The sequence below is a fragment of the Mobula birostris genome, chromosome 16 (genome assembly GCF_030028105.1).
Source record: "Mobula birostris isolate sMobBir1 chromosome 16, sMobBir1.hap1, whole genome shotgun sequence".
Lineage (NCBI taxonomy): Eukaryota > Metazoa > Chordata > Chondrichthyes > Myliobatiformes > Myliobatidae > Mobula > Mobula birostris.
The window spans coordinates 19,900,691-19,927,595 of NC_092385.1; the positions used below are offsets into that span (position 1 = coordinate 19,900,691).

General features: G+C 38.8%; 1 protein-coding gene across 4 annotated transcripts in view; it reads right to left on the reverse strand.

Moving 5' to 3' along the window:
• Positions 1–309: 309 nt before the first annotated feature.
• The window catches only part of phf2 (PHD finger protein 2), a 164,180-nt gene continuing 137,584 nt past the window's right edge, over positions 310–26,905 (reverse strand). The window contains exons 15-22 of one of the 4 annotated variants that reach the window (XM_072280376.1): positions 25,867–26,057; positions 25,459–25,532; positions 24,763–24,947; positions 15,365–15,639; positions 13,300–13,395; positions 12,218–12,327; positions 8,031–8,145; positions 310–4,485 (exon numbers count right to left, since the gene is read on the reverse strand). In XM_072280376.1, the coding sequence (XP_072136477.1) occupies positions 4,397–4,485; positions 8,031–8,145; positions 12,218–12,327; positions 13,300–13,395; positions 15,365–15,639; positions 24,763–24,947; positions 25,459–25,532; positions 25,867–26,057 (1,135 nt within the window). In that variant the 3' untranslated portion in view covers positions 310–4,396. Of the gene's footprint in view, positions 4,486–8,030; positions 8,146–12,217; positions 12,328–13,299; positions 13,415–15,364; positions 15,640–24,762; positions 24,948–25,458; positions 25,533–25,866; positions 26,058–26,905 lie in introns of those variants that run through there. The other 3 variants (XM_072280377.1, XM_072280379.1, XM_072280380.1) reach the window with 3 other exon arrangements.

Genomic DNA, 26,905 nt, shown 5'->3' on the forward strand with positions numbered 1-26,905 from the left:
AGTGCTGGAAGTAAACTTACCCAGAAAAACTTATAGAATACTTGAAATGATACTACTCAAAACTAATGTTCATAATTTATGATGTATGCACGAAAATATGAAGAGATTCCATGTATATTGGACAAGCAAATAATTACATGTATAGATTTAATCCACAGTTCAGAAAATACATCTTCACATCTTTCCATTCACCATAATGTAGACATCTGTCAAAGTTCCAGGTTACTTTATCCTTAAGTTAGTACAGTATTGAACAGAACTACAAGAGTTAGTTGTTTATAAAAATGGCAAGAGTGAAAAAGCAAGGAGCTTGTGAAACAGAAGAGTATGTAGATTTTATTTTTAACAGTTTTAAAACACATTCTATACAGGTTATTTACTTTATAGACAATGTACACATTAATAATCATAGCTAAAATAAAATGTAAGAAGTGTATCTGTTGTAATTTATAGTGCAGTGGAACATACGAAAAATGAACACAAAACATGAACTATGGTGCAAAGTATAAACTAGTTTTTACTGACTTGTCCTTGGCCAACAAATGCTTCCTACTGCATTAAACAGTAATAAAAAGGATACTTTAAGAAGAGTTTTTTCCTTAGTACTCCCAATTTCCAGTTCATTGCACATTATGCCAAGCAAAAACGGTCAAACATTACAAAAAGATAAAAAAATAACCTGTGATAAAATGTTATCCAAAATTAGATCAGCAGACAAAATGCCACTTGTCACAGGCTTTTGTAGTAAATAAGGGTATAGGCTACATAAATGATGGCAGGCTTTTGTCAAATAAGAGATGTGATCTTTCTTTATCAGCATTTAAAGAGACTATCAAAGCATTTTAGGTTGAATTACTAAAGTGTACTTCATTACATATACATTTTTGTTAAACAATATTTCTACATTCTGGCTTACATTAACGGAATTAAAATAATCCTTGTATATCTATATATTACTTAGCTTAATTAATCTACTCTGCCTACTATGTAGTTTGGATGCACACTGAAAATTTACAATTTTCATCACACCAGTTTTATCTTTATTAAAACAAGGGATGTTAAAGCCAGAACATTTAGAATTTTTAAAGTTCTCTTATCACTGTACTGCAAACAAAAAGGCTCCCTTTACTGCAGTGTAAGAAGCTTCTATTCCGTTGTACTCCTGCAATAAAGAGTGCAATTCCAAAAATGAGTTTAATTATTGATACCAAATAGGGGCTGCTTTCTGTTATAAGCTCATTTCCACTATTAATTAGGTTGAATTTTCCCCAAACTTAATTGACATTAGACCAAAATCACCAACAGTATTTCACGCAATGTAGGCGGAATTTAACAAGTCCAATGCATTTTAGCCTTCACACATCATCTCCCATAATCTGTTGTTCTATACATGTTGATAAACGTGCCATTGGCTTTTCTTTTCAGGAGCTCAGGTGCAACTTTAATACAAAACACAGAAAGCAAAATCCTGTGAAATGAAAATAAAAACAGAAAATGCTGGAAATACTCAAAAAGGCTGTCAGCATCTGTGGAGAGAAAATAAAATTAACATTCAGGCCAATGACTCTTCACCAAAAGTTGAGAAAATTAGATTTGAAATAGATTTAAACTTATAGCCAGGTTAAGAGAGGAGGTGAGGAAAGAGAAAAGTAATGTCAGGTCTGTGATGGAAGGAAAAGGATATTAAATGGCAAAAGGAGTGATAAACCACAGCAAAATGGGTTTCAAAGGAGGGTCCAAAACAAACAGTAATGCGTGGGGAATTGAAGTACTAACTAAAATCAGTTTTCAAAGTGAGTACTTAACATGCACTTACCCTTTACAGCATAAGAGATAAGATTGTGAACATAGACAATTTCATTCTAAATTGGATGTAGAAGGAACCTGCTGTTTCACCTGGAAAAGTTTAAATCCTGGAAAGTGAGAAGGGAAGATCTAAAAGGCTGGTGCTGTACCTTCTTTGTTTACTTGGGAAGTGGACTAGTGTGTTTGAAAAGTGGCCCAGTGATGACAAAGGGAACTACCCCATCTGAATACCAAACGGAATGGGATGATGTGACATTAAACTGGAGAACAGCGGAAATGGTAGTGCATAACCTGTTGACTGTGGGAGGTGATGGGATGGAAGATTAGGACTAGGCAAATTTTAATGTTCTTCTAGGAAGAAGGCGGTTGAGAGCAAAAGTGCATGAAATGGGATCAACCTGTCATTTAGGATGGGGAGGAAAAGAAAACATGGCACAGAGTGCAAACAGGAAGTGGGATGGGAGTATCTGGGTTTATAGTAGACATTACTCAGTAAACCAGCCATGAAAATGGAGTAAAGGAAAGTTGGGTAAGGTCAGGGATGAGTTAAATTAAGATGGATAAGTATGAAACTGGAATCAAAATCTATGAAATTTTCCAGTTTGAGGCTAGAACAGGAAATGGCAACTTCAACAGAGCAGCTGACATTACAAAGACAGTGGTTAGTAGCAGTTTTAACAAATGCATTTTATTAAATCACAATTCCCTTGTCTCTAGAGCCACAAGAACTACTTTGCAACATAAATACCTTATTTCCTTAAGAAACTATAAAGGATTTTTCAATGAAATTTCAACTTGTTTAGAGACATTGAAAAAGCAAATATGTCTTCAGTCTAAAATGTTTCAAATATCAATGCAATACACATTTCAGCTTTAAAACTGTTAAAAATGCTGAGATGATTAATATATATTTCCATATCTTTTACTAAAAGCTTCGGACTTCTGTTTTAAAATTGAAGGATGTATTTATCAAAAACGCAAAGTATCCAAGAAAATCCATATACAAGATATCGTGAGGCTCAAAAGGTGCACTAGCGGGTGGAACCTGTTTTATTTTTTCCTGAGGTTCACTGTTTATTTAAATGCATCCTTTCTCGCCCAGTGTTTAATTCACTGATATAACTTTCTTTGAGAGCTTATTTTCTACAACATAGACATCATTGTAGCTGATGATTTAGAAGTGCAGAATGAAAAGATGCCATAATGTTAAAATGACAAGTTAAAATCAAAATAGTTAACACATCTGACGAATATGAACTAAATGCTATCTTAAGTGTTTAGCTAATCCTATACAGAAACTCTTTATTAAAAATAAAGTCTGTAAATAATAAAAAAAATTGTCAGTGTAGCTGTAACTCATCTAGCCTAAGCAAATATGGAATGACTTTCAGAAAGAACTACTGAATTACCTACCTAAATTATAAATGTATGTAGGAGAAAATGACAGATTAGATGTCAGAATTATTATACCACATGAAAGGCAAAAATTACATAACTTTGCTTCACTAATGATTTAGGGGAGAAATGACCCTCTAAGATCAGATTTTATGTAACAAATTCAGGAAAAAGGAGACATCACAAGTAGTTGAAATTTTTAAAAAAAAGTGTGTAAGAAATGTACAAATATAAAAAGCTACAAATATTAATAAATTACAGATAAGTCACATAGACTTAGACACATAAACACTTCACCAGTTAAGACCAAAAATACTTCATATTGCATTAGAATGCAAAATTGGAAATAATAAGCTCAAATAGAACAAAAGTGTAACCTTATTTACAAAGCTTCTCTTTTATGCTTTACTTTTACTGATGTACTGTGGACTACTTACAAGATATTATTTTTGCAAGGCCACACGTCTTTTTGTTTTTCAGGCAATGCCTTTTATAAAAAATAAGTTCCATCATTATAAGAACAACCGAAAAGAAATATAATTTTATCATAAAAGATGAAAATGTAAAAAAGGTACACTGAACAATGGGTATATAGAGTTATAACTCAAAAGTTACTGTGCAATAAAGATTAGTATTTTGACCATATTTACAGGATTTGTATATTATGAAAAAGTATTTCAAATATTCCTTTAAATTTGAAATGTGGAATTGCCTGAGAAACAAATTTATAGAAACGGTATCCATTTTCTCAGGATAAAGCAGTCGTCCATTACTGAACTCTGTAACACTCTTCCCTATAAATATAAAGGCAGCCTTTCTTATAAATGTGTTTTTGACATTCTTTTAAAAAAGAACATCTTTCATATCCATTCATTCGCTCTCCATCTCTCACTTAATGCTAAATGACATTCCTGTAGAACAGTCAGCTGAATTAAAATGATGACAGTAGCTTCTTTGATAGGTGACATATGCCACTAAAGAAGCTTCTCCAGTTATGCTACTGACCAAGCAGAACTAACCTACCAAATAACCACACAAACACAGTAGTCCCAATAAGAAGGGTCTGCAAAACCATTTAAAATGGATACTGTCTCTAGTCTGGAATGATCCAAAATGTATTAACTTTATGTCACACAAGTAACAGCGTTAGTGTCAGCCCAACACATTTAACTGAAAATATTTTTCATTCCTAACTTTACAGTAGAAGCTTTCCATTCCTATGTATTTTTAGTATCTTCCCAAGTCTCTGTTTAGCTGTTGCCATGCCCTTCTTTAACCGCTTTCCTGAAAAATAATATATATAAAATTAAGGACCATGAAATATGAAAATACTTTTTAACATCAAGATTTACTTTATATCCAATTTACAATTAAAAATTATCGATGAACTTACGGGAAACATGTATTTTATACTGACACTGTCAATGACACAATTGTAGTTTTTTGACCAGATAAAAATCGGAATTGTTTGAAGTACGCAACAGGTTAGGAAGGATCCATGGATAGAGGTTAGGGTCAACATGTGCAAGGAGGCTGCCAACAACAAACAGTATAACTTGTGCACGAATTCTTCTCTGCATACAAGGTTCATGAACACCATGAACCCAGTGTATTTAAGCAGGTCTAAACAATTAAAGTTTGCTTACACATTAACTAGACATATCTGGGCCATTGCAGATGACTCCAAAGCATCTGCATCTATAAGGTATTTTGTTATTATGCGCCTACTCACTGTCGTCATCATTTCTCCAGACCTCATCTTCAGTTGTCCTCTGCTCCCTTAATTATCTCCCTAACTCACAAAAGCCTCTCCAATAAGCACTTATTGTTGACTGCCTGTTTTAACTGCCCTGGCCATCCCACCTAATCATCTCCTTCCCTAGCATAGGCAAATTCTACCCCACCGCCTTGGCTCCAATTTCTTTTGACTGACTCCATACTCAATAAAAGCTCAATCTTCCCTATAGCTACATCCTATCTCCAATCCTTATGCTCCCTTTGTCACCATCCTATCATCTTCTAGCTCAAATTTCTCTCTACTTCTCACAATATTCACCTCCACCAGTACCATCTGTAGCACAATTGACTTCTGCTAGTTTGCAATTGCAACTTACCACCAATTGCACATCTTTTTGTATCGTACAATTTTTCATTTACTTCCATAGATGCAACTAACCTGGTGAACACTTCATCACTTTACATATATTCGCATTTTTAGCTTTTGCTGTTCTTGTTTTGCATATACAACTTCAGCTTTTACATTGACAAACTATTCATCAAAACATTTTAGGCAATATCTGGCACCAGTAATGAGAACCCCCATTTTGTATAATTAGAAAACTTCCCCATTTTAGAAGTAAAAGATTTATAGTACTAAAAGATACAGAGCTGATTCAGGAAATAATAAAAAAAAACTCATTCAGGGCAAGGCCTTAATTTAAATGTCAGCTTCATATGCAAATGAACACTATAAATATAAAGCTTGTCATTTTTGTCTAACATTCGGATCTTAACTTTGATTACAACCTTGTAACTTTAAAGTCACTGAATTTCACGCAATGTATTATTTAGAGTTGGATCCTATATTTTATTACGTAGTACAAATGACTGGCTGTATACTTTTTTTTGGAAGATCAACAACCATTTTATAATCAGTGAATTTTTATAACTTGATAGTGTAAGTATAAGAGATAATAATAAATTGATGCTTTTTTTTTGCTTCCAGGATTAAGTCAGAAAACTAAGGTAAAGTACTTAAACAAGGCACTGCAATGACTTGCACTGCCATTAGTAACTGCTGTAAATCTGACATTGTTGAATCTTGTATGCACACTGCATACACAAAATACAACTAAATAATCTAGTAACTCTACTTTAGGTAGAAAATCAACTCCTCAAGTCACTGAATTTGGTACAAGAATGAGTTGTAAAACTGAAAAAATTATCAGTCTGTAACTATGATTCAATTAACTCTTCAAAGGATCTGCAGTTTATTTGCAGATTTAAGCTCCACTTTACTACCTTGAAACCTAGGTAGTAGCTCTGTTTGATTAGATTACGTTCCTGATCACTAACTTCCTAACTTTACAGATCTTGAACTAAGGATGCTCACTGTAGCTATGAACTTGTATTCACAGCAAAATATATTGATAAGATATACAGAGCATTTACTCCTGTTGCACTAATAATGTCAAAGTATTGACAGATGCTTATAATGGTAGGGCGGAGGGTAAAAGAGACCACACTATGCATTCAAAGGCAAGCAATACTTACTCATGACCTACCCTCAAATAATTAAAAATGAACATAAGAGGGAAAATATATATGCTGTATTATAAGAAAAAATGATTCATGTAATGCTAGATTGATGAATAATCAAAATTTGAAATTAAAACAGAAAATACTTGAAATAATTACAATGAAAGATCATTGAACTGAAATTTTAATACGGTTTCTCACTTCAGATGTTGTTTGACCTGCCGAATGTTTTAAGCATTTTCAGTTTTATAGAACTCCAGTTTGAATTACACACTACTGGACACTATTCCAAGTGTCTGGGATCATCTGTGCATGAAGATGTCTGATACAAGCACCTCCCTTGATTGGAACCTATTGAACACAATAAATATTAACTTCCTCCACCACTAACATAGCACAACTTCTGTGTGTTCCGCCTACAAACCCAATGCAGTTACTGCCTAGTTTACTCTGACGGCATCTCCCAAGCCCACAACGTCAGCTGGCAAAGACGGTGACTTCAGAGGCATGAGAATACCACCACTTGCCCAGTCCCAAGCACACTGTGTAACTTCCTAACTTGGAACAAAAATATCTCTGGGTGCAAATCCTAGAACTTGCTACACAAGAACGTGATGGAAGTCCCTTCAGCAAAAGGACTAAAAGCATTCAAGAAATCATCATCACCTTCATCAGATCTTGAAAAACAAAAACAAAAACACTGACTCTGTGCAACTCACACTAAGTTCTGAATTTGTCATATTTTGTCAGTATTGGCAACCACCATTTATTGCCTTTGGGAACATAGTGGTGAAAAAAAAGGAGAAAGTTATTTTTAAATTACTTTGTCTAATACTTAACCTATATCCATCCTCCAGAAATAACATTACCACTCCCCACTGTTTGAAAAATTTAATCCTCATGAAGTTATAGAGACAATCAAATGCAAAATGCATTTGAAATCAAATACTTACAAAAATATATTAATTTACATCTTGGTACTGCTGCTCACACTGAGTTCATGGAACAAGATATATTCACGATCTACACCAGGAGTTTTAAGAGCTGCTCATAGGAGAGATGTAAGTAAATACAGAACTGGCAGCAATCTGAAATACAATGTGTTCTGTATAATTGAATCTTCAGGGTGGAAACTCCAGATTTTCAAGGTCAGCTTAATAAGGAATATGGTTATTAAAAGGCAGGATAGGGTCAAAGGACTGAATAGCAAACAGTAGCAACTGTTCACATAAAAAGAAAGCTCCCTAATGACTTCCCTCTTGTCTATTTTGTCAGCAGACACAACCCAAATCCATCTGCTTTTACTACTATTCGGGTGTGGGAGGTTTCTCCAAAATATGAACCAACGTTTTCATATTCCATCAGGAACACAGACACAATGAGTCTCAAATTCAATCCTACTACATTTGTTAGACAACATGACAGGTCTCCTTACAATAATAACTCAGCCTATTCCCTGTGCACTGCATCCCGCTTGTCTGTCTAAATTTAAGATGTACTCTCAAACTCATGGTGATGTTTTCTGTCTCATGGGCTGGTTCCTTCCATTAACTTGTGCTAAGTGAAACTACCTGCATGGCTGTCAGTCTTCGTTTCTGTAGAAGCACTTTCCTGAGGGATTTTGATCGAGTCATCTGGTAATACTTTCCTTTTGGTATATTTTCTCTTCTGCACTTTCTGTTGCTCCTACAAAGAAAAATAATAAGTTATTAACATGGAATATGTGTATTTGTGAACATCTGCATTTTTATTTATTTTTATAATAAATCATCAAATTGTAATTGACCTAATTGAAACCTGCACTGGGCTCTATGCTAATCCTGTGGCAGCAGAGTCAACTGTATGGAGACATCCAATTTGTAGCCTTTCTGCAAAATAGCATGCAGGTGGATAAAAGGCACACTACCCACAAGACACTGATGGCCTCTGACTGCCTGTCACAGTCAGAAGGCATTTTCACTGGTGTCGGACATTTCTGATGTTTAGAAATACTTGACAATTTAATTAGATTGAAATAGATTTCTGTAGAAAACCACAGAAACTTATAAAAAGTAATTAATTAAAAAGCATTAGCTACATAAAGAAATTAAAGTGAAGTGAAAAGTCTGAACTCGCTGTTCAATGAAGATTAGCAATCCTGTTTAAATGAATAGACCATAAGACCATAAGATATAGGAGTAGAATTAGGCTATTTGGCCCATCGATTCTGCCCGCCGTTTCATCATGGCTGATCCAATTTTCCTCTCAGCACCCTTATCCCTTCATGCCCTGACCAATCAAGAATCTATCAACCTCTGCCGTAAATATACATAAGGACTTGTGCTCCACAGCTGCATGTGGCAAAGAATTCCACAGATTCACCACTCTCTGGTTAAAGAAATTCCTCATCTTCATTCTAAAAGGACGCCCCTCTATTCTGAGGCTACGTCCTCTGGTCTTAGACTCTCCCACCATAGGAAACATCTCCTCCACATTCACTCCATCAAGGCCTTTCAGCATTTAATAAGTTTTAATGAGGTCAGCCCTCATTCTTCTGAATCCTAATGAACTCAGGCCCAGAACCATCAAACGCTCTTCATTTGACAAGCCATTCATTTTCGTGAATCTCCTTTGAACCTTCTCCAGTTTCAGCACACCCTTTCTAAGATAAGGGGCCCAAACCTGCTCATAATACTCCAAGTGAGGCCTCACCTGTGCTTTAAAAAGTTTTAATATTACATCCTTGCTTTTATATTCTGAATAGAGTTAATACATGTAAGCCAGCTGTGTCTGGCACAAAGCCACGGAGATACTTGTAAAGTGCTTTCAGTCCCTTAGTTCAGCACAGTCTTGAACTGCCACGAAACTGAATAGCAAGTAGAGAGTGGGAGATCAAATACACTGGCAGCAAACGCCAGCATATCTCCAATATGTGCACTGCACTGTGCAGACATAAAGGTCAAAGGCACACCACACGCTACAGGACGGATGGGGTACTGGTTTCTGAAGATGTCACCATTAATCAATGGTATAAAGTTCTGCAGTTTCTGCTGATTTCAGTCTGGGATGATGGCAGACCAGTAAATAAATAATAGGAAGATGAGGCTCCACGAGCTTCTTCCTCCTCAAGATGGCAGAGCCGGCACAAAAGTGCGCTGTACAGGAGAAACCATTGCAACTTTCTTCATCCACAAGTGCTTAATGAATGATCTATCTCAACCACCACCATCACAGAAGCCAGTGTACAGCCAGTTCAATTCACTCCATGTGATAACAAGACATGGCCAAGCACACTGTTTACAGGAAATGTAAAAGAAACAACTCACGAACAAAAGAAAATCTGCACTTTTTCATCTTCCTAACATCTCTCTGCAGATGTTGGAAATCAAAGCAAAGCACACAAGATGCTGGAGGAACTCAGCATCTATGGAAAAGAGTGAACAGTTGATGTTTCGGGCTGAGACCCTTCATGAGTCCTGATGAAAGGTCTTGGCCTGAAATGTTGAATGTTTACTCTTTTCCATAGAAGCTGGCTGGCCTGCTGAGTTCCTCCAGCATTTTGTGGGAACAGACAACTTCCTAGTACTTCAGTTCTAGCTATATTTCTCACCAAACTGTATAGATGTAACACCAGCAATTAGTACCTCCCGTAAAAACAGAGCTTAACTATCTCTTCTTGACATTTGACAATTACCACTATTGCTAGATTCATGAACAACATCCAGGGGTTGTGTACTGTAGGGGAACATCCTTTTGACCTGAAACTCAATAGATCCATACAGTGGCTATAACAGGAGACACCCTGAGATAAGTTCTCACTTCCTAACTCCCCAAAGTGTTTTAATCATCTACAAGCCCAACATCTAGATGTAGGGTTAATTGTTATTAGACCATAAGACATTGGAGCAGAATTGGGCCATTCGACCCATCAGTCAGCTCCATTTGATCATGGCTGGTCCATTTCCCTCTCAACCCCATTCTCCTGCCTTCTCCCTGTCACCTTTCATGCCCTGAATTACCAAGAATCTATCAACCTCCATTTTAAATACACTCAATGACCTGGCCTCCAAAGCTGCCTGTAGCGATAAATTCCACAGATTCACCACCCTCTGGCTAAAGAAACTCCTCTTCCTCTCTGGTGAACGCAGCGGGCCAAGCAGCATCTCTAGGAAGAGGTACAGTCGACGTTTCGGGCCGAGACCCTTTGTCAGGACTAACTGAAAGAAGAGCTCGCAACTCTTACTAGCTCTTCTTTCAGTTAGTCCTGACGAAGGGTCTCGGCCCGAAACGTCGACTGTACCTCTTCCTATAGATGCTGCCTGGTCTGCTGTGTTCACCTGCAACTATTATGTGTGTTGCCTGAAATTACAGCATCTGCAGATTTCCTCGTGTTTGCATCCTCTTTCTCTCTGTTCTATCTGGATATCATTCTATTCTGAGGTTGTTCCCTCTGGTCCTAGACACCCCCAGTAGAGCAAATATCCTCACCACATCCACTCTATCTTTGTCTTTCAACATTCATTGAGTTTCAATGAGATTCCCTCTTCGTTCTTCTAAATTCCAGCGAGCACAGGCCTACAGCTATCAAACGCTTCTCATATGAAAAGCCTTTCAATCCTGGAATCATTTTCGTGAACATCCTATGAACTCACTCTAATCTCAGCACATCCTTTCTTAGATGAGCAGACTAAACCTGCTTACAATACTCCAAGGGAGGCCTCACCATTACCTTATAAAGCATCAACATTACATCCATGTGTTTTTTATTCTAGTCCTCTCAAAATGAATGCTGACATCGCATTTGCCTTCCTTACCACAGACTCAAGCTGCAAATTAACCCTCAGGGAATCCTGACAAGGTCATTGTGACAAAACGCAAAAAACAGCATAATCCACAACAGAGGGGCCCCACACGCTTGACATCTCACTCATCACTGACTTGCAGTTGCTGCAGTGCAAGATGTCTACAGATTGCACAGTTGCAACTTACTAACATTGCTTTGACAACTCCTCCCAAACCCATAATTTGTATCACCCAGAGTCATAAGGGCCGTGGGTACATGTGAATGGCATCTGCTGCAAGGTCCCCTCAGGTCACACACCATTACATGTTACCATCTTTTCATCTACAGGAGTTGGTGAAGAAAGCTATTGTGATTGGAGGCTGGCTATTGATGTGAGGGGGTATTTGCATAAGGGTCACAAGTTTAGTGCAGAGGGGCCAAAGTCAGATAAGTTCTTTAGTCAAGTTTCTGGTATAGGAACAGAACCTACTGATAGGGCACACAAAAACAAGCTTCTCAGGTACTTTGGAAACCTGGAAAGATTGGCCAACTCTTCTGTGTGACTGAATATCCTGTATATGTCATCCAGGCATCAACTGCATGCTATTTTGCAGATTAGGTTCCTCCTTGCACAATACAACAGATACACAGAGGATGCCAGAATGAAATACAGTGGTCTTGTGATGGTCAGTGGAAGTCTCTAATTCTCATTGATTATTTTAAACATGAAAAAAAGACTGTGTAGTGCACAAAAATGTGGCAGTGTGTAAACCAATTCCTAAAGATATAATATTTATTTCAGTAGTTTATAATAGTTTTTCCTATGTATGCATTCAATGCAAGTGAAGACGTATGATATAAATGTACATACAGCTTTATATTTTTAATTTTTAACCAAACTAGTTTTAAAACCAAATGCATGCAGTGATATCTTCCCCGAATCTCATTTTAAAGATTCCATTCTATATGTGGCAGTGAAATCTCCCAGCAGCTCACCTGTTGAGATAATTTTGCAGCAGCTGCTGCCAACCCAGTTTCTATTGAGGCAACTCTTGCCCCTTCTCGTGTCGGTCTGTCATGCCGAGGGACAGATGGTGTAACTCTGGCTAAAGAAATGCATAAATATTATTTTGTGATTGATTCATCCCATATAATTAAGACATACCCATAAGCTATTTAAAATTTTACGTCCAATTGCCTAACCTGGATAATGCTTCCCTCAGAGTACACATTTTAAATTAATACAGTTTTTTTAAATAGATAGAAACTTCCTGATTGTAGGGACTCCTTAATTTCATTAGGCAGAATTTACCCAGACTGTTAAGGGTTAAGTTCACCGTGTATGTTACGTGTTATGTTGTACATTATTATGTTTTGAGGCGGGGTTTTTTCTTATACATACATGGTGTCACCATTTGTTGGGGGGGTCAATAAAGTGTACTTTAGAAATAATTACACTCCTGTTGATTTTTGTCACCTCTTACATAATACTAGTTGTAAAGGTATATCATCTTAAATGTTTATTCACTCATTGAAATTAATTAAATTGTTCCTCATTAATGATATGAGAGGAATCAAAACAAAATTTAAAATGCTCCTCTGTACCATTTTGTTCAGTTGACAAGTACACATCTTTCCCAGGTTAAAGAAAGGTTCTGTCAGAACTGTGCATTTTGTGCTGAACAGTTATTTTGGTAACTAATCACATTGGTGGACCAATGGTAAAAGCAAAGGGAATAAGTTTCATATTCTTGCTTATTTCATTGCAGTTCGTAGCTTGGGACTGACGGAGGTCATAACATTGCTGACTATTTAATAACATTCAATATCATTTCAAGTTTGTATGTCTGCTAATTGCCAATAAAGGATTGGAATAAGGCATTCAACTCATTGGAACAATCATTTCATTGGAGTTGAGGGTGCACCACGCAAGTATAATAACCCTGTGGCAGTCGCAGGCTCACAGCAGTTGTTTTGTTTTGCTTTTGTGTTAGTTTTTTGCTGCTACAGGTTCCATTCCTGTGAACTGTTCATAACCAGATCGTTCAAAGTAGCAATGTCCTTTATTGCAAAGTTACCTGTAGGATTCCAGGGTGTATCATCTGCACTTCTTCTCTTTTTGGATCTGGATTTGAAAACTGGATCATCATCATCAGATTCAAGTGATGGGTAAACTGGACACATAAGAGGAATCTATAGATATTCATTGATTATATTATGCAAATAAATCATTTCACAGGCATTCAGTGGCTAAATCTAATACCAAAAGATTATTTCTGTGTTTCTCAAAATCAATGTATCTTGCTAATAACATTTCTCTGTAAAGTAACAATTGTAGGTACAAATTTTGTAAATGCCTGTGGTTAGATCTTCCAATCTTTTATTCAGTAAAGACAATCCAGCTTTTTCAGTTTCTCTCTCTGACTGCAATCCCTTATCCTTGAAATCATGTTAATAAACCCTGTCTGCACTCTCTCCGAATCCTGTAACAGTTTTCCTACGAAGAGTTGTCCAGAAACGGACACAATGCATTCAGCCAACGTTTTTATAAAAGTTCACCATGAGTTCCTGGCTCTTATACTCTTAATCTCTGTTTATAAAGGCCAGTATTGTTTCTGAACCACTTTCTCACTTTACAACAAGTGTACACATACTGTATATCCACAGTACTCTCTATTCTTGAATATCTTTTAGAATTCTGCCCTCTTGTGTTTATATTACCCCATTTCCTTTCTCCTACCAAAATAAAACACTTCATGTTTCCCAGCTTGCTTTACAAAGGAAAGTACCTTTGCTGGCATTTCAGATTTTCAATATATTTTCAGGTAGGATAGAACAGTCATCTGGCTGTGGAGGAGCCTCACAAAGGTGGAAAAATTATCTGAGTAGCCGAACATGAATACATAAGATATGGAAGCAGGAGTAAGCCTATCAGTCCTGTCATGCCAGCTCCATTGAAATCATCATCAATCATTCGCCTCAGCCCTACTTTCTTGTACTAACCTGTATCCCTTCTTTCATGTCTAAAGTTCCATCAGCTCCTTCCCTGAATACCCCAGCATTCTACCCAAACTTTCTGGAGATTCATCCGGTCAAATGAATGATTGCACAGCCAACATCATCCATCAGCCTGTCACTTGTTCATTTTCTCCCTTTCCAAAATGTGGTATAGTTGCTAGTTCCTTTCTGAAAGTCTATAGGGCATTGGTAAGAGCATATCTAGAATACTATGCAGTTTTGGTCCCCTTACCTAGGAAAGGAGGTACATGCCATAGAGGGAGTGAAGCCAAGATTCTCTAGACTGGTTCTAAGGGATAATGGAATTGTCAGAGACTATGCTTGTATTCACTATTGTTTAGAACAGGGCTTCCCTACCTATTTTATGACATGGACCAATACCATGAAGCAAGGAGTCTGAGGACCCCAGACTGGGAAATCCTGGTTTAGAACAATGAACCGTGAACTCACTGAAACACACAAAATTCCTACAGGACTCACAGGCAGAACAAAGACAGGATATTTCCCTTGGTTTAGGAATTTATACCAGGGGCCACAGTCTCAGAATAATCAGTATGCTATTTGGAACTGAGATGAGGAGAGATTCTTCACTCATAAAGACCTGGCATCCTCTGCCCTGAAGGGTTATGGATGCTTAGTCACTGGGCATGAAAAACAGAGATTTCTGGATGGTAAAGGAATCAAAGGTATGCAGATAGTACGTGAAATTGATACAGAGAAGGATCATCTGTGAACCCAACGAATGGTAAGCCAGATGCTCCTATTTCTGATATTCTAATACTCATGTCCCCATCAGCTACACATTTAGCCTGGCAGAAAGCAATTATATCAACCACTGCCAAATATTCTGGCAGTAACTTCAGAATCAATGCTCGCCAGTTCAATTAATCAGCATTTCTTAAGAAACAAAGCAATGCTGATAAATACATTTATTTAAACACAAATGATGACATAAAATTAGGAAAACCTTATACTTTACTCCAAAATTGGTTAAATTAACTAAGAATGCAAAATTACTTTTGAGTAAAAACAGACAGCTGACAGCTGTTCATCTGCTGCTTCATAGCATTATTTTGTTTCAACTGAATACCTGTTGTGTCACTTTTATTGATGAAATGTTCTTACCATAATCAGAATCTTTGAAACATGCTCCAAGGCTGTCCTGGTCTTCATAATCATTCATGTCAATAGTGCTCTGAGTAGTGCTTTTGACTAACCGTTTCCCTGTGTGCTTATTAACGTTGCTATTGGTTTTCTTTGATCCTTGAATTACTGAAGAGCTATTTTTAACTTGGTTACTTGTCCATGAAGTCTGCAAACAAGAGTCTGATGACTGAAGATTCGCCATGGATAACATACCCTGGATTGCTTCCTGCGTACTGGGTGAGGCTGGAGGTTGACTGAAAGAGAAGAAAAATAGCCCATGTTTTTAAAAATCAAAAATCCTACAAAAAGTAGTAGATATGGCCCAGTCCATCACGGGCAAAGCCGTCCCCACTACTGAGCACATCTAGACAGAGCATTTTTTCAGGAAAACAGCATCCATTATCAGGGACACCCCACCACCCAGGTAGTGCTCTCTTCTCGCTGCAGCCCTCAGGAAGGTACAGGAGCATCAGGACTCATGACACCAAGTTCAGGAACAGTTGTTGCACATTCAACCACTATACCCTTGAACCAAACTTCACTTGCCTCATCACTGAAACGCTCCCACAACCTATGAACTCACTTTCAAGGCCTCTTCAACTCATCGTCTCAATACTTACTGCTCTTTTATTTATCATTACTATCACTTCTTTGTTCTCGTAATTGCACAGTTTGTCATCTTTTGCACACTGATTGAACACCCAGTTGGTACGATCTTTCATTGATTCTATTATGGTTATTATTTTATTATTGATTATGCCCGCAAAAAATAAATCTCAGAGTTGTATATTATGACACGTATGTACTTTCATAATAAATTTACTTCGAACTTTGAAAAGCAAACTAACAGGACAGAGCAAATGTTGGTATCTGATTTAATTATTACAGGCTATTGGACATTTGTGAACTAATAAGGTCACTCAAGTTACAAGCATAATAGGTTTATAATCGGCTCAAATTCTGCAAGGGAATGCATGGAGATTTATAAGAAGGACATTTAGAATTACAGGTATTTCAGTACTTGCTCTCGTAAGTATCATTAGGTTTGAGATTCTCATGTACTATAGATTTCTAAACTCTTTGTATACCTACATTGCACTTCTTATGGTATATTCACCCACACTGGAATTAGAAAAATCACCTACAAACATTTTCCAATTTATACATGTCTCAGGAACAGTAAAACAGGTGTGAGGAGCAATATTGAGTCTTGCTTATTTACATGTTTCTAGCAAACAGATCTCCGTTCAGAACAACAGATTCCGATTAACTGGGTCATCGGTTAACCAGGGCAGCCCCTTATTTGGAACAGCTCTTCGAGAATAAACACTGACTGAGTAAAGAGCCAAGATTCCCTTCAACACACACAAAGTGCTGGGGAACTCAGCAGGCCAGGCAGCATCTGTGGAAAAGAGTAAGCAGTTGATGATGAAGGGTCTTGGCCCTAAACGTCGACTGATTGCTCTTTCCGTGGATGCTGCCTGGCCTGCTGAGTTCCTCCAGCATTTTATGGGTGTGGCTTAGATTTCCAGCATCTGCAGGTTTTCTCTTGTTCGGGATTCCCTTCATTTGTTTGGTACAGGAAACCGCTGCCGAACAGTTTTTGACTCGTGTTGGTCCTGTGCACTTGTGTAGCCATTAGACAGTACACCATGCTTGAAGAGGACAGTTTTTAAATAGTGTCAGACGCATGTACAAACCCCATTTCCAGAAAAGTTGGGATATTTTCCAAAATTCAATCAAAACAAAAATCTGTGATATGTTAATTCACGTGAACCTTTATTTAACTGTCAAAAGTACAAAGAAAAGATTTCCAATAGTTTTACTGACCAACTTAATTGTATTTTGTAAACACACACAAATTTAGAATTTGATGGCTGCAACACACTCAACAAAAGTTGGGACAGAGGCATGTTTACCATTGTGTTACATCACCTTTCTTTTTAATAACACTTTTTAATCTTTTTGGAACTGAAGATCCTAATTGTAGTAGATTTGCAATTGGAAATTTTGTCCATTCTTGCTTGATATAAGACTTCAGCTGCTTAACAGTCCGTGGTCTCCGTTGTCTGATTCTCCTCTTCATGATGCGCCATACATTTTCAATAGGAGATAGATCTGGACTGGCAGCAGGCCAGTCAAGCACACGCACTCTGTGTCTACAAAGCCACGCTGTTGTAGCCCGTGCAGAATGTGGTCTGGAATTGTCCTGCTGAAATAAGCATGGACGTCCCGGAAAGAGACATCACCTTGATGGCAACATATGTCTCTCTAAAATCCTAATATACGTCCCAGAGTCAATGGTACCTTCACATACATGCAACTCACCCATGCCGTGGGCACTGATGCACCCCCATACCATCACAGATGCTGGCTTTTGCACCTTTCGCTGATAACAATCTGGATGGTTGTTTTCATCTTTGGCACAGAGAACTCGACGCCCAGTTTTTCCGAAAACTAGCTGGAATGTGGACTCATCTGACCACAGCACACGGTTCCACAGTCTTTCGGTCCATCTGAGATGAGCTCGGGCCCAGAGAACTCGCCGGCGTTTCTGCATAGAGTTGATGTACGGCTTCCTCCTTGCGTAATACAGTTTCAAGTTGCATTTCTGGATGCAGCGACGGACTGTGTTGAGTGACAATGGTTTTCCGAAGTACTCCCGATCTTGCGTTGAGAAACGTTCCTTTTGAACTGACTAACAATTCTCTCACGAATTTTGGCACGAAGGGGTGAGCCACGACCCATCCTTGCTTGCAAAGACTGAGCCTTTGATGGACGCTACTTTTATACCCAGTCATGATACCTCACCTGCTACCAATTAGCCTGCTTAATGTGGAGTCTTCCAAACCGGTGCTCCTTGAATATTCTGTGCACTTTTCAATCTTATTTTAACTCTGTCCCAACTTTTGTTGAGTGTGTTGCAGCCATCAAATTCTAACTTTGTGTATATTTACAAAATACAATTAAGTTGGTCAGTAAAACTATTGAAAATCTTTTGTTTGTACTTTTGTCAGTTAAATAAAGGTTCACGTGAATTAACATATCACAGATTTTTGTTTTGATTGCATTTTGGAAAATATCCCAACTTTTCTGGAAATGGGGTTTGTACTTGTGTTCAAAAGGCACTGATTTTTGTCACTGATTGTTAGTGAGAAATGGCTGGGAGTAAAAATAAAATGATTCCATTACTTCAACAAGTTAGGGATAGTGAAAAAATTTGGTGTTATTGACAATTATCTTGAATGTTACCTTTTGTTCCCCACTGGACACTCAGCTCTCACCTGTGGCTCCAAGTAGCTGTTTGCATGTGACAGTGGCCACACCCCAATACACCACTTCAACAGGCAGGCTAAACCAGGTAGTCAGCAGGTCTCATATCCAGGTTAGATAGGGCCATGCCTGTCCTGGATTGCGAAGTCATCTCCAGTGGTCGGGGCGGTTGAGATCTATAGTGAGATCCAACAGCCAGGAAGGCAGTTCTGCAACTCTACTTAGAGAGCGAAGGGCACGACAAGGCACAGAAGAAGTCATAGTCATCCACTGCATCCAGGGAAGACCCAAGTTGTGACGTCTATTCGTACCAACAGACCTGGACTTCGAAAATCGAGAGAGTAGAACTGCACCAGTACAACAGCTTTTCCACTTTAAAAACTCTCCCACACAGGTTTACAACGTCAGATACAACGGACAACAGCAGTCGTATTGGTCATGTTCTAATCTGGTCTGTATTTCATTTAAGTACATAATTTGTTACTCAGTTAAATGGTAGTTTGTCTTTTTGTACTTTTTTAACTATTAAACGTTGGTTAACTGGGGCAGCCGCTTAATTGAGCCAAAGTATACTGGTCCCTCTGAGTCCCAATTAACCAGAATCCACCATGTTCTCGACTTTTGTTACACTTTATTCTCTTACTTTTTAAAAACTTTACTTATTCCATTTTTAATAATTTTTGAATGTTTCTGAATGATGTTCATTGTATTTTTTTGCCAGGTTTGAAAGGTGCTAAGCCATTGAGTCATGTTATCAGAAGCTCTTTTCAGCTGTTTGGTGATTGAGGATGATTCTGGTCAGGACAGCTGACACCGTGAGCAGATGGAGAAATGCTGGCAACAAGTTCTAGGCCATTACTGCATTATAAAAGGACACTACCTTGAGTACATAAACACGAGGAATTCTGCAGATGCTGGAAATTCAAGCAACACACATCAAAGTTGCTGGTGAACGCAACAGGCCAGGCAGCATCTCTAGGAAGAGGTACAGTCGACGTTTTGGGCCGAGACCCTTCGTCAGGACTAACTGAAGGAAGAGCTAGTAAGAGATTTGAAAGTGGGAGAGGGAGGGGGGTGATCCAAAATGATAGCAGAAGACAGGAGGGGGAGGGATGGAGCCAAGAGCTGGACAGGTGATTGGCAAAAGGGGATATGAGAGGATCATGGGACAGGAGGCCCAGGGAGAAGGAAAAGGGGGAGGGGGGGAATAACCCAGAGGATGGGCAAGGAGTATAGTCAGAAGGACAGAGGGAGAAAAAGGAGAGAGAGAGAGAGAGAATGTGTGTATATAAATAAATAACGGATGGGGTATGAGGGGGAGCTGGGGCATTAGCGGAAGTTAGAGAAGTCAATGTTCATGCCATCAGGTTGGAGGCTACCCTTACTCTTAATAATTTCTCCTTTGGCTCCTCCCACTTCCTCCAAACTAAAGGTATGGCTATGGGCACCTGTATGGGTCCTAGCTATGCCTGTCTTTTTGTTGGCTTTGTGGAACAATCTATGTTCCACACCTATTCTGGTATCTGTCCCCCACTTTTCTTTCGCTACATCGACGACTGCATTGGCGCTGCTTCCTGCACGCACGCTGAGCTTGTTGACTTCATTAACTTTGCCTCCAACTTTCACCCTGCCCTCAAGTTTACCTGGTCCATTTCCGACACCTCTCTCCCCTTTCTAGACCTTTCTGTCTCTACCTCTGGAAACAGCTTATCTACTGATGTCTACTATAAGCCTACTGACTCTCACAGATATCTGGATTATTCCTCTTCTCACCCTGGCTCTTGCAAAAATGCCATCCCCTTCTCGCAATTCCTCCATCTCCACCGCATCTGCTCTCAGGATGAGGCTTTTCATTCCAGGACGAGGGAGATGTCCTCCTTTTTTAAAGAAAGGGGCTTCCCTTCCTCCACCAGCAACTCTGCTCTCAAACGCATCTCCCCCATTTCACACACAGCTGCTCTCACTCCATCCTCCCGTCACCCCACTAGGAATAGGGCTCCCCTGGTCCTCACCTACCACCCCACCAGCCTCCAGGTCCAACATATTATTCTCCGTAACTTCCGCCACCTCCAACAGGATCCCACCACTAAGCACATCTTTCCCTCCCCCACCTCTGCTTTCCGCAGGGATCGCTCCCTACACGACTCCCTTGTCCATTCGTCTCCCCCATCCCTCCCCACTGATCTCCCTCTTGGCACTTATCCTTGTAAGCGGAACAAGTGCTACACATGCCCTTACACTTCCTCCCTTACCACCATTCAGGGTCCCAGACAGTCCTTCCAGGTGAGGCGACACTTCACCTGTGAGTCGGCTGGGGTGATATACTGCATCCGGTGCTCCCGATGTGGCCTTCTATATATTGGTGAGACCCGACGCAGACTGGAAGATCGTTTTGCTGAACACCTACGCTCTGTCCGCCAGAGAAAGCAGGATCTCCCAGTGGCCACACATTTTAATTCCACATCCCCTTCCCATTCTGATATGTCTATCCACGGCCTCCTCTACTGTAAAGATGAAGCCACACTCAGGTTGGAGGAACAACACCTTATATTCCGTCTGGGTAGCCTCCAACCTGATGGCATGAACATTGACTTCTCTAACTTCCGCTAATGCCCTACCTCCCTCTCGTACCCCATCCGTTATTTATTTATATACACACATTCTTTCTCTCTCTCTCCTTTTTCTCCCTCTGTCCCTCTGACTATACCCCTTGTCAATGCTCTGGGTTTTTCCCCCCCTCCCCCTTTTCCTTCTCCCTGGGCCTCCTGTCCCATGATCCTCTCATATCCCCTTTGCCAATCACCTGTCCAGCTCTTGGTTCCATCACTCCCCAACCTGTCTTCTCCTATCATTTTGGATCTCCCCCTCCCCTTCTCAAATCTCTTACTAGCTCTTCCTTCAGTTAGTCCTGACGAAGTGTCTCGGCCGAAATGTCAACTGTACGTCTTCCTAGAGATGCTGCCTGGCCTGCTGCGTTCACCAGCAACTTTGATGTGTGTTACTACCTTGAGAAATCATTTTCTTTGTCGACTTTTCAGTTTTTATTTATGAATATATTTTTAAGCTGCTCTCCATGGAATTAGTTACAAAACAAAGGCATATTCAAAGTAACACAACTGAGTAAACAAGTCAACCCACTGATTTCCATTCCATCTTTGCGGGCAACTGCTTAATATTGTAGGGAGGAAGTCTCTGCACTGAAACAGACATCCCAACTTGAGACCTACCATTCCTTCTGGTATAATCCTTTCAAATCCACTAATACTCTTAGCTCACTCTAATAACCGTGATCCTCATCTATCCATATGCTACATTAAAGACATTGATGATAAAAAAAATCCTCAGAGTTGAACAGCTGTGAACAATTTTTTAAGGCCAGTTTTAATATGAAATTTGTTATTCTCCCAGGATACAACATAATAGGTATATATGGGAAATGTTGTGGCATTAAATCCAAAACATTAAATAATCTTCTGGCCCCATTGGATTTGTTCATTCGTAATTTCAGATCAAATCAATTATCAGTCAGTTTTATACAGACTACCTAAGCATCCTACATAATTATTTCTTTAAATCCAGTTTCATTGTTATGCAAATGTAAGCACTGCAATTAGACATTAAATATGAACCAATTTAAGAGTCGGGGAATTATGTATGCAGTATGGTGATAAAAACTATAAGCTAATAATGGAGATGATATCAATATACAGAATCAATTACACACTTATATTGTAATCCAGATGAAATCTATAAGTGATATTAATGCAAACACAAGGAAATCTGCAGATGCTGGAATTTCAAGCAACACACATAAAAATTGCTGGTGAACGCAGCAGGCCAGGCAGCATCTATAGGAAGAGGTATAGTCGACTGTCCCTCTTCCTATAGATGCTGCCTGGCCTGCTGCGTTCACCAGCAATTTTTATGTGTGTTAAGTGATCTTAATATCTTGTCAGCAAGAGACTGGATCCACTCCCGAAGAGAATGCCAAGTGCTGTTCTCACTGTAATGCGTGCTTTCCTGCCTGGTAGATTATAGTCATAGGATAGTACAGCACAGACAGTACAGCCCTTGAGCCCAACTGGTCCATGCCGACCACAGCAGCCTTTCTGCAAGTCCCAGTTGCCCACGTTTCTCCCATAACACTCCAAGCCCCTTTCCAACTTCTGTGTCCCCTTTCCATGTCCTTTCCAATTACCTCTAAATGTTGCAACGATACCCACCTTGACCACTTCGTCTGGCAGCTAATTCCAGGTACTCACAATCCTCTGTGTAAAGAAGTCCCCTCTCAGATCTGTTTTAAATCCTTCCCCTCTTACCATGTATCTGTTCCCTCTAGTTTTGCACTCTGTGACCTCGGGGAAAATACAATGATCACCCATCTTATCTACACCCTTCATGTTTATAATGGGAAATATACAACTGATGGTTTATTGTACAAAATGGTAAGAATTTACCATTCATATCCATCTTAAGCAAGTCTGAAAGTGAATTTCGCATTTCTCACAAATATTTTAAATATCCATCCACAGCAACATGTACTCAGTGGGAAACACGGAGGAGAATGTATACCGAAACTGCTTCAGAAATTGGCTTCACTGGTGTCAATCGCATGAATGTAAGTTGATGCAATTGAGGACACATGACTCAACCTATCTTTCCTTTTTTGAAATCAAATAAAGCTTAGAAAAATGCAAACAATAAGTGAATATCAGGCTTTAAAATTTAATATATTGAACTTAAATAAAATCCAAACATTTTGGAAGTATTCAGAGAAGGCACCTCCAGAGAAAGGTAGTGAGTTAATGCTTAAGGTCATCAACCTGAAATGTTACTTCTGTACAGTATTTCGATACATGACTGATGAGTACTTTCAAAATAAATCATTTAAGAGTTCTAGCATCTGTGCTGCTTTCCTATTGGACAGAAGTATCACATTTGTACGAGTAAGCTTATACATAATGTCTTCTATTCATATGTCAGTGTGTGCTTTGGTCATGTTTTCTTATCTGAATAGCTTTCTGTGTAGCTGCAATACCTGAATTCAAACTGTCAGGGTATTACTAATGCCCGAATTCAGTGATGTCATAGTTGGTGGTTTTGGTTACTTTACTGATTCTGCCACAAAAATAATTTGATAGATTTTGTCAGGTTAACTGTTTCAATTAACCAAATGTCTAGTTTATTTCCATAAACAAACAAAGATGAACAAATCACAATTATAACACATCAATTTATTAAGTAGTAGTGGTACAGAAAACCTAAAACAAAGAAATATTTGCTTATCTAAAATATCCATTATGATTTACCACTGAAATGCAACTTATCATTCCTCTAAGTATTCTTCCTTGTGTGACGAAAAACCAAGTTATCAGAAGACTGATGCTGATGAGAGAGATAAGAGAGACAAAGGGAGAAGCGTTCAAAATGTTAATGAGAGAGGAGAGAGATTAACGAAAAGAGACACCACGAGATCACGAGATAACGAGACCCTGGAAGTGCGGTGTGCCCCCACAAGTTGGTAGGAGTTTGGTAGTCTGGTTGCGGGACCGACCATAGATGCACAGGGTGAAAAGGTACGATCGGCGGGAACCTGGTGTGTGTGCCTGCCCTTGCCTGGGTGCTGGGTTCACCGCGGAAGAACGATCGTATCCGGAACGGAGGGGTCACAGTCGGTGACCTCAGAAGACATTAAAAGGTCTCGCCCGAAAGCTAACTGCCAGGAACTTCAAAGGTCTGTTTGAATTGAAATTTGCATTCGCGCTCTCTCTCTCTCTCTCTCTCCCCAACGGCACAACAGCGATTACTGCGAACTGTACTCAGCTGAACTGAACTCTGCGTCACTTGAGACTGATCATTTTACCCCTAGACTGCGATAGAGCTTGATTGATTCCTATTATCCTAGTTCTGTGTACTTGAGTGTTTTATCATTGCTAACCTGTTACATTTATATCCTTACGATTAGAGTACTGTGTTACTTATTTCTTTAATAAAACTTTCTTAGTTCCAGTAATCCAGACTCCAACTAAGTGGTTCATTTCTGTTGGTTTGGCAACCCAGTTATGGGGTACGTAACACCTGATTTTTAAAGCTAGGATTCATACCTGTTTCCGCTGTACTCAAGGCCTCCAACCTGCTTGCTGGCCTGTAGCAGATCCAGTATCCCGGCAGAACTACCTGTTTCAGTCGTTTTTTCAGTATTGGGATCTGGTTTTGCCTCAGTATCAATATGAAGTGAATCTTCATCAGTTGAATTGTCGTCCTGCAGGTGAACCCACAAATGAAAATACTAGAATAAAAAAAAATTGACAATAAAGGCAGTGGTAGTGGTTGGCATTAAGGGATTGCAATAAATGTTTGCTTTGCCCATGACTCTCAAATACGTAAATATTTGTTTCTTGAAAGTGCCAACCAAAGAACTGAATTGAATTGACTTTCTTACTTACATCCTTTATATACATGAGTAAAAATATTAATGTTAAAGGCGTATATCAAGAAATAAAAGAATGAATAATCTCATTCCATGCCATTGATAGCTATCAATATAATGCAGTTAACTATTGCTCTGAGTTTTACAATTTTGTGTGTTAGAAAGACTCACAAATCAACTATGCTCCCTGTTGCTTCCCCAAGACAAAATTGCTGTACTTGAAAGAGTATAGCCAAAAAAGCTTGCCTATTTCTTCAGGAGATGACAGACACATTTTACGTGATCAGAATCACTTGTAATTCTATTCTCGTCAGCAAAGATTTAGATGACGATGACTGAACAATGCTACAATGAGTATGTGCCAACGTACCTGGTTAGAACTGTGCTGAACCAAAGGTTCCTTCATTTCAACAACTCCAACACTCTCTTTGGTCTTTGTTAAAACTACAAAAGAGAACAAAATGTATAATCAGTCTTGTGTGTCAGAAAGCACCTTATTGACCACCAGTTGCATTCTTCTCATTTCACATCCTCCCAATTCATTGAGGTCAGCACAATTCCAATCTCATTTGCTTTCCATTACAAAGATTACATTTTTGCCACACAGAGCATTTTCATACCTGTCCCTGTACAAGCACTGCTAAACAATTATAAATACCACTGAGGTATCCAGGTTCAACTATGCCAATGCTTTGCTCGCCAATCTACCACAAACTATAAAGAGAGTAGCTTACATTTCAGTTTGTGCAAATATTACAGGCTATAAAATGCATCTTACATGATAAGTTTCTTTTAGGAGTAGTCTTCTTTCTTCTTATTGGAAACTCATCAATCTGTAGTTCACCATCATCTGAAACATATTCGTATTCATCTCTCACTGGTTTGGGTTTGTCTTCTTTAATATTTTGCAGACAGCCAAACACATTATCTGATTTCACAGATTTCGGCTGTGTTTTCACTCCTTTACAACTGTTGAAGCAAAATTATTAAGAATAAAAACAAAGAATTCACATATTGTCAAAGGAGCCAAGTAAATTTGGTTAAGTTACTGTAAGATCAATCATTAAACAGGATGTTATTTTATAAAGATATATAACGAGGACTACATTGGACAAGTATGATGATTGTGACACATGAATAACGCTTATCTACAGAATTCAATGTAGGTAGGGTAACAAACTTGTGCTGAATGTTCACTTACATAAATGCTGTTTGCAGCTTAACACTAACTGCTATTTATTAGCTATTCAAGACAGAAAGAAAAGAAATTGTGGTCTGCTGAAGGTATGTGTTGTTTTACTATACCATCTGTAGGCCATAATGAGCAGAAAATAAAATGTCCCAAGTTCCCTCATTATGCCTCTCGTCTTCCTTACCTTTGACTGGGGTCTCTCTCTACCCTTGCTGCAGTTGCAATTGTCCTCTCATAAGCATCAACCCCGCTTTGATCTTTACCTTCTAACATCAGCAAAATCAGACCTCCTGACCTCCAATAACAAGATTCTTCCTTCTAATAAAATACAACCCCTCATCAAGCTTCAATCTGTAGAATATCAAAAAAAAATTGAAAGTGAAGCAGGAAGTGGCCTTCTAGTTCCTCATGCCTGCTGCACCAGTCAATAAAATCATACCCATGTTCCTTCACTAACCCCATATTCCTTGATTCCACTAATATCTAAAAGTACTTTGCCCTCTGTATTGAATATGCTCAGCAAAAAGGTGACCTCTGATAATGAGCAGCCCACCTCAGGGCAATATCAACTCTGCATCTACCCTAAACACAAGAGACTCTGCAGATGATGGAAATCCAGAGCAAC